General features: G+C 44.4%; 2 protein-coding genes across 2 annotated transcripts in view; one reads left to right on the top strand and one right to left on the bottom strand.

The window, feature by feature from the left end:
* Positions 1-10,141, bottom strand: part of COG4 (component of oligomeric golgi complex 4) — a 35,491-nt gene extending 25,350 nt beyond the window's left edge. Inside the window, exons 1-4 of the mRNA XM_008986188.5 lie at positions 9,960-10,141; positions 6,939-7,021; positions 5,099-5,213; positions 1,652-1,826 (exon numbers count right to left, since the gene is read on the bottom strand). Of these exons, the coding sequence (XP_008984436.2) occupies positions 1,652-1,826; positions 5,099-5,213; positions 6,939-7,021; positions 9,960-10,118 (532 nt within the window). The 5' untranslated portion in view covers positions 10,119-10,141. The remainder of the gene's footprint in view (positions 1-1,651; positions 1,827-5,098; positions 5,214-6,938; positions 7,022-9,959) is intronic.
* Positions 10,142-10,398: 257 nt separating this feature from the next.
* The window catches only part of SF3B3 (splicing factor 3b subunit 3), a 47,541-nt gene continuing 45,265 nt past the window's right edge, over positions 10,399-12,674 (top strand). Inside the window, exon 1 of the mRNA XM_002761136.6 lies at positions 10,399-10,509. The gene's annotated coding sequence lies outside the window, so the exon portion shown is untranslated. The remainder of the gene's footprint in view (positions 10,510-12,674) is intronic.

Raw genomic sequence — 12,674 nt, 5'->3', positions numbered from 1 at the left:
AGGGCTTCCTAGAGAAGGTGACATCCCACCTCTCGAAGATGGGCAGGATTCTGATACCTGCACAGGTGGAACAAACATTCCAGGCAAAGGGAATGAAATAAGTAACAGAAGGCAGAAAGATGAAAAGAATATCTGCAGAGTATTGCAAGCAGCATGCTCCCTGGCATATGGAGGAGCTTGAGAAATATTTGCACAATGAATGGATGCATACGTGAACACCATTAAACAAGGCTGGAAAGACAGAACGTGTAAAGATCATGGACGATCTAAAACATCAGGCTAAGAATTTCATTTTAAAAGTAGGCAATATGAAGAATAATAAAAAAAAAGTAGGCAATATGGTCAAGGGCAAAGAACTCACTGGCCAGAGAATCAGTAGATCTGGATTCAGTTTCCTCTTCCATAAAATGGGAATACAGTAGTCCCCTCTTATCTGTAGGGTATCTTTTCCAGGACCATTATGGATGCCCAAAACCACAGACAACACTGAACCTAATATATACTATGTTTTTTCCTATATGTACATACCTACAATAAAGTTTTTTTTTTTTTTGAGACGGAGTTTCGTTCTTGTTACCCAGGCTGGAGTGCAATGGCGTGATCTCGGCTCACCACAACCTCCGCCTCCTGGGTTCAGGCAATTCTCCTGCCTCAGCCTCCTGAGTAGCTGGGATTACAGGCACGCACTACCGCGCCCAGCTAATTTTTTTGTATTTTTAGTAGAGACGGGGTTTCACCATGTTGACCAGGATGGTCTCGATCTCTTGACCTCGTGATCCACCTGCCTCAGCCTCCCAAAGTGCTGGGATTACAGGCGTGAGCCACTGCGCCCGGCAACAATAAAGTTTAATTTGTAAATTAGGCATAGTAAGAGATTAATTACAATAATATATAATAAAATAGGATAATTATAACAATATACCATGACAAAAGTTGCGTAAATGTGGCCTCTCAAAGTATCTTACTGTACTGTCCTCACCCTTCTTGTGATGAACAGACAGACAGGGTGGTGCAAGATTTTATCACACTACTCAGAACAGCAACCAATTTAAAACTAGTAAGGTGTTTATTTCTGGAATTTTCCCTTAATATTTTTGGACTGAGGTTGACGATCAGTAACTGAGGTTGCAGGTAACTGAAATGGCAGAAAGTGAAATCACACTTAAGGGGCACTACTGTAACAAAACCAGCCCCAGGATGGTACAGGACCTACGTATGGCCTACCACCAGATAAAAAAACTTCCTGTCTGGGTGTGGTGGCTCATGCCTGTAATCCCAGCTCTTTGGGAGGCCGAGGCAGTTGGATCACCAGAGATCAGGAGTTCAAGACCAGTCTGTTCAACAGAATAAAACTCTGTCTCTACTACAAATACAAAAAACATTAGCTAGATGTGGTGGTGTGCGCCTGATCCCAGCTACTCAAGAGGCTGAGGCAGGAGAATCGCTTGAACCCAGGAGGCGGAGGTTGCAATGAGACAAGATTGCTCCAGTGCACTCCATCCTGACAAGAGCAAGACTCTGTCTCAAACAAAAAAAAAAAAGAAAACTTCCTACTAACTGATAAGTTTTTACTAGTCGAGTCTGCCTACTTCAGATTACAAATTACAGATGATTTTAACTAAACTAAAAACCAACAGTTTGGGATGCTGACCCTCTTTGCCCTGTCGGCTGAGCTCAATGACTGACTTGTCGAGGCACAAGTAGCGATGAATGTGGGCTGCAGCTTGCTCATAATCTTCATTCCTCAAAGCAGTCTGAACTCCATCCATGCAGAACTTCAGGTCCAAGATGTCATCAGCTCTCTGAATGGCCTGATAGAGGCGGTTCTGCAAAAAGATTTGGTACTTAGAAACAATGTCCTATTCTTTCAAAAACACCTCCCAAGAAGGTAGGGAGATTCAGGAGCTGAATCTGGTCAACCATATGTCCTTTTAAGCTATCAAGAGCAATCTCACAAACACCACCACGACTGTTAACATAACTGTTACTGATGATGATCAAGACTATTGATAGTTATCACACAATTTTTAATAACATGTTCAAATCATTTTCTCTTTATTTCAGTCTCACTCTGTTGCCCAGGCTGGAGTGCTGTGGCACAATCATGGCTCACTGCAAACTCTGCCTCCTGGGCCTAAGTTATCCTCCCACTTCAGCCTCCCAAGTAGCTGGACTATAGTCATGTGTTACCATGCCTGGCTAGTTCTTGTATTTCTTTTGTAGAGACAGGATTTTACCATGTTTCCCAGGCTGTTCTCAAACTCCTGAGCTCAAGTAATCTGCCTGCCTTGGTTTCTCAAAATGCTGGGATTACAGGTCTGAGCCACAGAGACCCACCTTTTTTTTTTTGACACAAGGTTTCACTCTGTTGCCCAGGCTGGAGTGCAGTGGTGCAATTTTGGCTAACTACAACCTCTGCCTCCCAGGTTCAAGCAATCCTCCCACTTCAGGCTCCCAAATACCTGAGATTACAGGAGCACATCCCTATAACCAACTAATTTTTGTATTTTTTGTAGAGACAAGGTTTTGCCATGTTGCCCAAACCCAGGCTGGTCCTGAACTCCTGAATTCAAGTGATTCTCTCTCCTCAGCCTCCCAAAGTACTGAGATACAGGAGTAAGCCACCACACCTGGCCTACTTCATTTTTTTACCTAAATGCCCTGGATAGAACCATATAGCCACCAACTCACATATTAAAGTTTTTTTTAAACATGCTTGCTTGTTCTAGAGACATGGTAAGAGAATGCACCCTTGTCTTGTTCCTCATCTTAGGAGGAATCACATCTTTTACCACTAAATATGATGTTAGCTGAGGGTTTTTGTTTTTTTTTTAATTTTTGTAGAGACAGGGTTTCACTGTGTTGCTCAGTTTGGTCTCAAACTTCTGGCCTCAAGAGATCCTACTGCTTTGGTCTTTTGGTGTTAGGATTACAGGCATGAGACACAACACCTGGCCAGCTGTGGTTTTTCACAGATGCCATTTATATAAAGGCTGAGAAGTTCCTCTCTATGCCAAATTTGTTGAGTGTTTTTACCGTGAAGGGGCACTGAATTTTGTCAAATGTTTTCTTCTGAGTCTATAAGGTGATCATGTGTTTTTGTCCTTTTTTCTATTAATATGGTATATTATTAGGTTGGTACAAAAGTAATTGTGGTCTTGGCCATTACTTTTTTTTTTTTTGAGATGAAATCTTGCTCTGTTGCCCAGGCTGGAGTGCAGTGGTGTGATCTCGGCTCACTGCAACTTCTGCCTCCCGGGTTCAAATGATTCTCCTGTATCAGCCTCCCAAGTAGCTGGGACTACAGGTGTGCACCACCACGCCTGGCTAATTTTTGTATTTTTAGTAGAGATGGGGTTTCACCATATTGGTCAGGCTGATCTTGAACTCCTGACCTCATGATCCGCCTGCCTCAGCCTCCCAAAGTGTTGAGATTACAGGCGTGAGCCACCGTGCCTGTCTGGTCATTAATTTTAATTGATTTTCAGATGTTAAATCAACCTTGTATTCCTAGGATAAATTCCACTTGGTCATAGTATATAATCTTCTTTATATATTGCTAGACTTGCTTTGCTAGGGTTTTATTGAGTATTTTTATGTCTATATTCATAAGAGCTACTGGTCTGAAGTCTTCCATGATATTTTTATCTGGCTTTGGTATCTTACATTAGATTTCTATTGGCTGGTGCTCCTCTAATCTTTATGTGGTAGCTTTTTTTTTTTTAAATAGAAACTGTCATTTATTTATTTATTTTTAATTCGAGACAGGGTCTCACTCTGCACCTCAGACTGAGTACAGTGGCATGACCTTGGCTTACTGCAATCTCTGCCTCTTGGGGTTAAGTGATCCTCCTGCCTTGGCCTCCCAAGTAGCTGGGACTACAGGTGTGCATCATCACACCTGGTTACTTTTTGTATTTTTTAGTAGAGACAGGATTTGCTATGTTGCCTAGGCTGGTCTCAAACTCCTGTACTCAAGTGATCAGCCTGCCTCGGCCTCACAAAGTGTTGGGATACAGGTGTGCACCACCATGCCCACCTAGTTTTTGTATTTTTTGTAGAGAAGGGTTCTCCTATGTTGTCTTGGCTGGTCTCGCACTCTTGGGCTCAAGCATTCCTATTGCCTTGGCCTCCTAAAGTGATGAGATTATAGGTATGATCACCACACCCAGCCGTAAGGACATTTTGATGTTTGAGTTAGTAGAGGGCAATAAAGAATCTATTGGCCAGGCAAGGTGGCTCACATGTGTAATCCCAGCACTTTGGGAGGCTGAGGTGGGCGGATCACCTAAGGTCAGGAGAGCAAGAGCAAGCTGACCAACATGGAAAATTTCCGTCCCTATAAAACATACAGAATTAGCTGGGCATGGTGGTGTGTACCTGTAATCTCAACTACTTGAGAGGCGGAGGCAGCAGAAGCACTTGAACCTGGGAGTCGGAGGTTATGGTGAGCCGAGATTGTGCCACTACACTCCAGCTTGGGCAACAAGAGCAAAACACCATCTTAAAAAAAAATTAGCAGGGTATGATGGCACATGCCTGTAGTCCCAGCTACTCAGGAGGTTGAGGTAGGAGAATTGCTAGAACTCAGGAGGCAGAGATTACAGTGAGCTGAGATCGCGCCACTGCACCCCAGCCTGGCAACAGAGTGAGACTGAGGCTCAAAAATAAATAAATAAAATAAAGAAGCTACTATGTTGGGGTGTGGTGGCTCATACCTATATATAATCCCATCACTTTTTTTGCATATGGACACGATGTCTTCTACTTTTTTTATACCTCCCTGTAACTTTTAGCTTAGTTTGCTCTACAGTCAACTTTTTCTTGAGGGATGTCAAGGTGGAAGGGTAACTTGAGCCTAGGAGTTCAAGAACAGCCCAGGCAACATGGCAAAACCCCATCTGTACAAAAAATATAAAAACTAGCTGGGCATGGTAGTGCATGCCTGTAGTCCTAGCTGCTCAGGAGGTTGAGGTGGGAGGATTGCTTGAGTCCAGAAAGTTGGGTCAGTAGTGAGCTGTGATTGTACCACTGCACTCCAGCCTGGGTAACAGAGCAAGACCCTGTCTCAAGTAAAAAAAGAAACTCCATGTATTACCTTGGCCAGATCAAGCTGACGAACTTTGCTGGACACATTCTCAGCCAGGTTGCAAGTAAAGGTGATCATTCCAGCCAGTTGCTTTGCATCTCCCTCAATTAGCTGCAGGTTGGGACTGGAGAAATACATTGTCAGCACACACATAACCACAGGGCAGTGGGTAAGAGATAGAAACTTTTTTTTTGCATATGGACACCATGTCTTCTACTTTTTTTTATACCTCCCTGTAACTTTCAGCTTACTTTGCTCTACACTCAACTTTTCTCAAGAATGTTTGACTGTACACTCACACCTAGACTTGATAAAAAAATTTTTTTTTTTCAGATGGAGTCTGGCTCTGTGAACAAGTTGGAGTGCAGTGAACCTCTGTATCCTGGTTCAAGAGATTCTCCTGCCTCAGCCTCCTGAGTAGCTGGGACTACAGGTGTGCACCAACACACCTAGCTAATTTTTGTATTTTTAGTAGAGACAGGATTTCACCATGTTGGCCAGGATGGTCTTGATTTCTCGTGATCCATCTGCCTTGGCCTCCCTAAGTGCTGAGATTATAGGTATGAGCCACTGCACCCGGCCAAAATTAACTTCTAAAACCAATAAAGACACCCCTAAATAGGTATAGCCAAAGAACTAGAGAACAAATTCTCTCAATTGCTAAGTGAGCATAAGATGCACTAACCAGTACTATCTGAGAGGATGGTGAGATCAAGGAGCAACTTTTTTTTTTGAGGATGGTGAGATCAAGGAACAACTTTTCACTTTGCCACCCAGGCTAGGGCATGGTGGCACGATCATATCTCAACACAGCATGATCATGAGCTCCAACTTCTGGGCTCAAGAGATCCTCCTGCCTCAGCCTCCTGAGTAGCTAAGACTACAGGCGTACACCAACATGCCCAGCTAATTTATTTATTTTTATTTTTTTTGTTTTTGAGACAGGGTCAAAAGTAATCCTCTAGCTTCAGCCTCCCAAAGTGCTGGGATTGCACCCAACCAAGGAATAATTTTAACGACTCACAAGTATACACTCTTTTTTTTTTTAAAGACGGGGTTTCACCATGTTGGTCAGGCTGGTCTTGAACTCCCGACCTCAGGTGTTCTGCCCACCTTGGCCTCCAAAGTGCTTGGATTACAGGTGTCAGCCACCATGCCTGGCCAGTACATATTCTTATTAATATGGTGGTTCTCTGCTGAGCGTGGTAGCTCATGCCTATAATTCTAACACTTTGGGAGGCCAAGGTGGGTAGATCACCTGAGGTCAGGAGTTCCAGACCAGCCTGGCCAACATGGTAAATTCCCGTCTCTACTAAAAAATACAAAATTAGCTGTGTGGTGGCAGGAGCCTGTAATCCCTGCTACTCAGGAGGGTGGGAGGGTGAGGCAGAAGAATTGCTTGAACCTGGGAGGCGGAGGTTGCAGTAAGCCGAGATCTCACTACTGTGCTCCAGCCTGGGGGACAAGAGCAAAACTCCGTCTCAAAAAAAAAGAAAATAAGGTGGTTCTCAAACTTGGACTATGTATTAGAATCAATGGATCACTGGATAGGCTTATTAAAAATACCTCTTCCTGGATCCCACTCCCAGAGTTTCTGATTTGGTAAGTTTGGAGTGGGGATCTAGAATTTGCATTTCTAACAAGGTATGATGCTGGTACTACTGGTCCAAGGACTCTTTGAGAACCATCCAACTAATACCCTTAGGTGTTCACTTTTCCTTGAGATAATACCCTCTATTATACTTCAAGCTCAACTAGTGTTTATAACAGAAAGTTAAACAAAATGGTAACTTGTCAAATTGACCCTGCCGGAATTTACATTAGCTCTTGCTGAGACGCACAGACTCACCCCATTCGGTGGAGAGTGACCATCTTACTTTCAATGGTGTTTTGCTGTTCCAAAAGAGCATCTAGCTCTCTTTCCACCACTTTCTGAAACACAGAGAAACATCCTGTCAGCAGAAAGATCAAAAAGAACCCTAAGAGTTATCTAATCCAATCACTTGGCTGAAAGGTCAATCTCATTTCCAAATCCTTTTTCCCTTCCACTATGCTCTCCCTAGACTTTAACCATACTTCAGTTTGCACTTACATTGCATGATAGTTATCTTACATATATCTTATTCCATCTGGCAGATGAGCATCACAATGGGAAGAAATTAACTTTTAATCAGTATCATTAGCATAATGTCTAATACAGGAAGTCATTTAAAATACAATGCCTGGCCTGGCACAGTGGCCTGTAATCTCAGCACTTTGGGAGGCTGAAGTGCGTGGATCACCTGAGGTCAGGAGTTCGTGAGCAGCCTGGCCAACATGGTGAAACCCCATCTCTACTAAAAATACAAAATTAGCTGGGTGTAGTGGTGGGCGCCTCTAATTCCAGCTATTCAGGAGGCTGAGGTAGGCGAATCGCTTGAACCTGGGAGGCAGAGGTTGCAGTCAGCTGAGATTGCACCATTGCATTCTAACCTGGGCAACAAGAGTGAAACTCTGCCTCAAACAAAACTAAAAATAAAAAAAAAATTAAAGTCTAAACAATTAAATTTCCAGTGACAGTTACAAAAATTTTTCTTGGTGTATAGTCAGTAGCAAGAGGTAATCAATACAATTCTAATTCTCTCTCATTCAAGCCATTTATTGTGCAACCTCAACTTATGTAACATTTTAATGCTTCTGTTTTTTCATCTGTAAAACAGGGATAGCAATACATATCCCATTGGGCTGTTGAATGACTCAAACAGGAAACCACACAAAGTGCTTAACATGGTATGTGGCATACAGTTCAACAACAGCCATTAAAATTAACCACACATTTTTATTTTTTGGGGGGGCAGGGGCTCAAGAACTCTTCCTACTTCAGCCTCCCAAATAGCTGGGACTACAGGAGTGTACCATTCTGCCATGCTCACTGTTTAATTTTTTGTAGTGATGAGGTCTCACTATAATACCCAGGCTGGTCTCCAACTCACAGGCTCAAGCTATCTGCCTATCTCAGCCTCCCAAAGAACTGGGTACTTATGCCCAGCCAGCTATACTTTTTTTTTTGAGATGGAGTTTTGCTCTTTCACCCAGGCTGGAGTGAAATGGCATGATCTAGGCTCAATGTAACCTCTGCCACCAACCCCCCACCACCCAGCAGCTGGGATTAAAGGCACCAGCCACCATGCCCAGCTTTTATATTTTTAGTATAGATGATGTTTCACCACATTGGCCAGGTTAGTCTTGAACCCCTGACCTCATGTGATCCACCAGCTTTAGCCTCCCAAAGTTCTGGGATTACAAGTGTGAGCCACTACACCAGGCCATATACATTTTTATTAAAATCGTTCAGTAGGCTCCAGAGGGAAACTTCCTCCTGACAGTCATCAAATGCAAATACAGAACTTACTTATTTTGTCTATAAGATTTCCATAATTTTCCACCCAACGTATTGAATGCCTTAATGAATGCAAGCTTAGGAATGTTAAGTCAAGATACTAAATTTTTTTTTGAGACAGAATTTCGCTCTTATTGCCCAGACTGGAGGTCAACAGGACTATCTTGGTTCACTGGGAGACTTGAGCCTCCCAGGTTCAAGGGATTGTCCTGCCTCAGCCTCCCGAGTAGCTGGGATTACAGGCATATGCCACCACACCCAGCGAATTTTGTATTTTTAGTAAAGACAGGGTTTTGCCACGTTGGTCAGGCTGGTCTCCAACTCCTGACCTCAAGTGATTGGCCCATCTCATCCTCCCAAAGTGCTGGGATTACAGGTGTGAACCACCATGTCCGGAAAGATAGTAAATTTTAAAACACATCTTGCTGAGGCCAAACAAAAAACAAACAAAAACACACACTAAACTAGGCAGGTATGGTGGTGTGTGTCTATAGTTTCATAGATTGATTGCAGCACCACTGCACTCCAGCCTGGGCAACAGAGAGCCGCCCTGTTTCTAAAAATAACAAAACAAAACAAAAAACCCACACACATCTTGTTGAAAAATGTGTCAGAAACTGCTAGAGTTAGTGCAGGTTTATACTTCAAAATACTCAAAGATATCAACGATTCCCTCTCCCTCAGGCTGAAACTGCCTTTTGTGCTCAACTTTGCTATAAGTGTGGTCTGGGAAATAGTTGAAAAGGGTAAATTAGAGCTTAGATCTCTTAACTGGCAAGGAACCCTAACTGACATTCCAAAGTGAATTGACAGCATCGGGTTGCCATTGAAGATTAAAAGAGGCAGGAGACAGAACGTTATGAACTGAAAGGAATCGGAGAATGTAGTCCACAACCCTCATTTGATAAAATGTCAAGGGTACTAGAGATGAAGTGACTTGCCCAAGCTTAGACAGTTATACCTGAGTCTGAAAATAAGCTCAAATCTCTACAAAGATGTGCATTTGGCCGAAACACTAAAATCATACCCATAAATCACTTCCCAAAAGAGGAAGTCTTAAAACACTTCAAGAAGTTTATCTGCAATGCCTTCCCTCTTAAATGAGAAAACAGGATGAAAGCGTTTCATAATTTGTAAATTAAGCCAATGCAAAATAGCGCTTATTATTTTGAGAACCAAGCACTTTGGCATATATTCTCAGACTAACTTTACTCCCGTGGAGAAACCGGTGGCTATGGATCAGGGAAATCCATGGGGGTCTAGGGAGGAGAGGCTGCAGATCGCCCAGGTAACAGGGAAGACAAGCTTGGGGCGTCGGACAGCGTGAAGAGTTGACAGTTCTTCTCACATACCCGACTACCCTTCCGCTTCTTTGTTTTCCCGCTTTTTTGTATCCCCCCAGCAACGAGAGCTTCCCACAGCCCGGATTTCCCGACTGAAAGCTCCCACTATCCCTAGATCCTCCAAAAAGGAGGAGGCTCAGTCCCGCACCTCCTCGCCGCAGAGCCGTTCGTATACAGCCTCCAGCTCTTGCAGCTCTGTCAGGGAGCGAATGAGCTCTGCGGAGATTTCGGAGCAGCGGCCACCTCCCACCCCCTCAGACGGCGGCTGCACCCCTGACAACTTCGGAAGCGACTCGAGGTCCGCCATCTTGGTCCCCGTTCGGCACTTCCGGTCCCGCGAGGCTCCCCTCTTCGTTGGCGCCTCTTTGGGGCTGCCCACAGAAGTGCCCAATGAATTATTGTGTGTTGTTTTTCAAAGTCTACTTCTAAAAGCCTATTATTTTTCTCTTCTGCTGGAAAAATCAAAGCCAGAAAGCATATTTAAATACTTTTTAATGCTGTCTGGCGGCAAGACGGAAGCATTTTTTAAAACTTATACTCTTCAGGCGCGGCTTAGGTACCTTTTTCCGCCGCGCGCCACCGAAGGTCCCTGTCTTGAGGTCTAATGGCGGACGACAGTAGGTTGGAGTAGGTGGTGGCTTAGTTTTTGAAGGGAGGTAGCATCCGTCGGATATCCACGCCATCTTTCTCGCTGCACGGTAAAAAAACAGTCTGGAGACTTCCCTGGGCCCCGGGAGGCGGAGAGCGGCCATATAGAAGGGCGGGGGTCCGAGATTTTGGCGGGTGCGAGGCCTGGGACCAGGAGGAGGTGCAGAGGGGATGGTTGGGGCGCGAAAACGGCTTCCTGCAATCATCTCTAGCTTCCATCCGCAGGGTGGGAACATGTCCTAGTTCAAAATAGGTCTTGTGGAGATTGCTTTTAACTTCTGGGGCCTCGGAAGAGGGAGGTCTGACAAGCAGCGGGAGATATGGATGTCTTCCTCTGTGAAGAGTAAATGGAACACCGATGAGAAGGTGGAAAGATGGAGCGTGTTAAAAGCGTAAATAACGGAAACAGTCTTTAGAGCCAAGACTCGGGTTTGAATTTGTATTTTGGTAGTTAGGCAGCTTTTCTCCTCTCAGCCTCTATTTTCTCATTTGCGAAGTGGGGGACAGAGTTTAAATGCGATGATGTTTCTCTGGAAGATGGGGAAGATGCAATGAGCAGTCATACCTGCTTTTTGTAATAGTGTTAAACAGACATGGGAAAAGTCTTAAAGCTTACCAAACTTATTTGGTATATATATATTTTTTGTTTGTTTAGTTTTTGAGACGGAGTCTCGCTGTCGCCCAGGCTGGAGTGCAACGGCGCGATTTCGGCTCACTGCAGCCTCCGCCTCCCTGGTTCAGTGATTCTCCTGCCTCGGCCTCTCGAGTAGCTAAGATTACAGGCGTGTGTCTTCACACCCGGCTAGTTTTTGCATTTTTAGTAGATGTGCGGTTTCACCATGTTGGCTAGGCTGGTCTCGAAAGCCTGACTTCAAGTGATCCACCCACCTCGGCCTCCCAAAGTGCTGGGATTACAGGTGTGAGGCACCGCGCCCGGCCCTCTGTATATATATTTTTAGTACTGAATAGATCTTCTGAAATGCGCCTTCCTCCATCACCCGACATTAAGTGTCACTGGAGAACCTGAATCGAACTAAGTTTGGGAAAAATGAATTCTAGAGGTTTGTAATGAATTTTATCAGTTATAAGGAAAGTAGACTTTTTTGGTCAGCTACAAAGTATGAAAAGTAGCTTGAGGAGAGCTGTTCAGGGATTCCCAAGCGGCTTTTAGCTTCCTCTCCTTCTTCCCTTTTTTTGTTGGTCATTTCTCCACTCCCTGGTCTTTCTACTCAGTCCTTTTCATCTTTTCGGGTGTTCCTAGAGCATTAAAGATATACCTTAGTATCAAGTAGAAAATTTTACGTCTCAGGACCCATTTCTAGCTTGGAGGATTGATCTTACCACCCTGCTTTTGCCCAGCCCAGAAATTATTATTTATGAGGATGTTTACTCATAGTTCTCTCTTCTGGTTTAACAACAAGATCAAATTTGTATGTTAGTTATATCCCAGTGACGTTGGATTTCTCAAGGTCCTTTGCTTTTTTTTTTGATATGAGTTCTTACCCTGTCGCCCAGGTTGGAGTGTAGTGAGTGACACCCCAACTCAAGCAGTCCTCCCGCCCCAGCCTTCCAAGTAGCTGGGACCACAGGTGCGCACCACCACACCTGGCTAATTTTTTGTATTTTTGGTTGAGATGGGGTTTCCCTGTGTTGCCTATGCTGGTCTCGAGCTCCTGAGCCCAGGCAGTCAGCCCACCTTGACCTCCCAAAGTGCTGGGGTTAGGGATGAGTCCGCGACTGGCCTCGCATGCTTTTGTTTATAAATACACTGGGGAGGCCGGGCGCGATGGCTCAAGCCTGTAATCCCAGCGCTTTCGGAGGCCAAGACGGGTGGATCACGAGGTGAGGAGATCGAGACCATCCTGGTCAACATGGTGAAACCCCGTCTCTACTAAAAATAAAAAAATTAGCTGGGCATGGTAGTGCGTGCCTGTAATCCCAGCTACTCAGGAGGCTGAGGCGGGAGAATTGCTTGAACCCAAGAGGCGGAGGTTGCGGTGAGCTGAGATCGCGCCATTGCACTCCAGCCTGGGTAACAAGAGCGAAACTCCATCTCAAAAAAAAAGAAAAAACAGGGAAAATAGTTTATTTTGTAGTGGTAACTATAGGTATAGTTTTGGGTAATTATGGCAGAGGTACAGTTTGTGCTGTCTTCAGTCCTGTCTGCTGAGAAGGAATGCTTTTCGGTGACTTTATACTCCTTTAGGGAGGCTGC

The sequence above is a fragment of the Callithrix jacchus genome, chromosome 20 (genome assembly GCF_049354715.1).
Source record: "Callithrix jacchus isolate 240 chromosome 20, calJac240_pri, whole genome shotgun sequence".
In the NCBI taxonomy this organism is placed as follows: Eukaryota; Metazoa; Chordata; class Mammalia; order Primates; family Cebidae; genus Callithrix; species Callithrix jacchus.
Note: the sequence above shows the minus strand (reverse complement) of the source record. Positions and strands in the feature narration are given on the sequence as shown.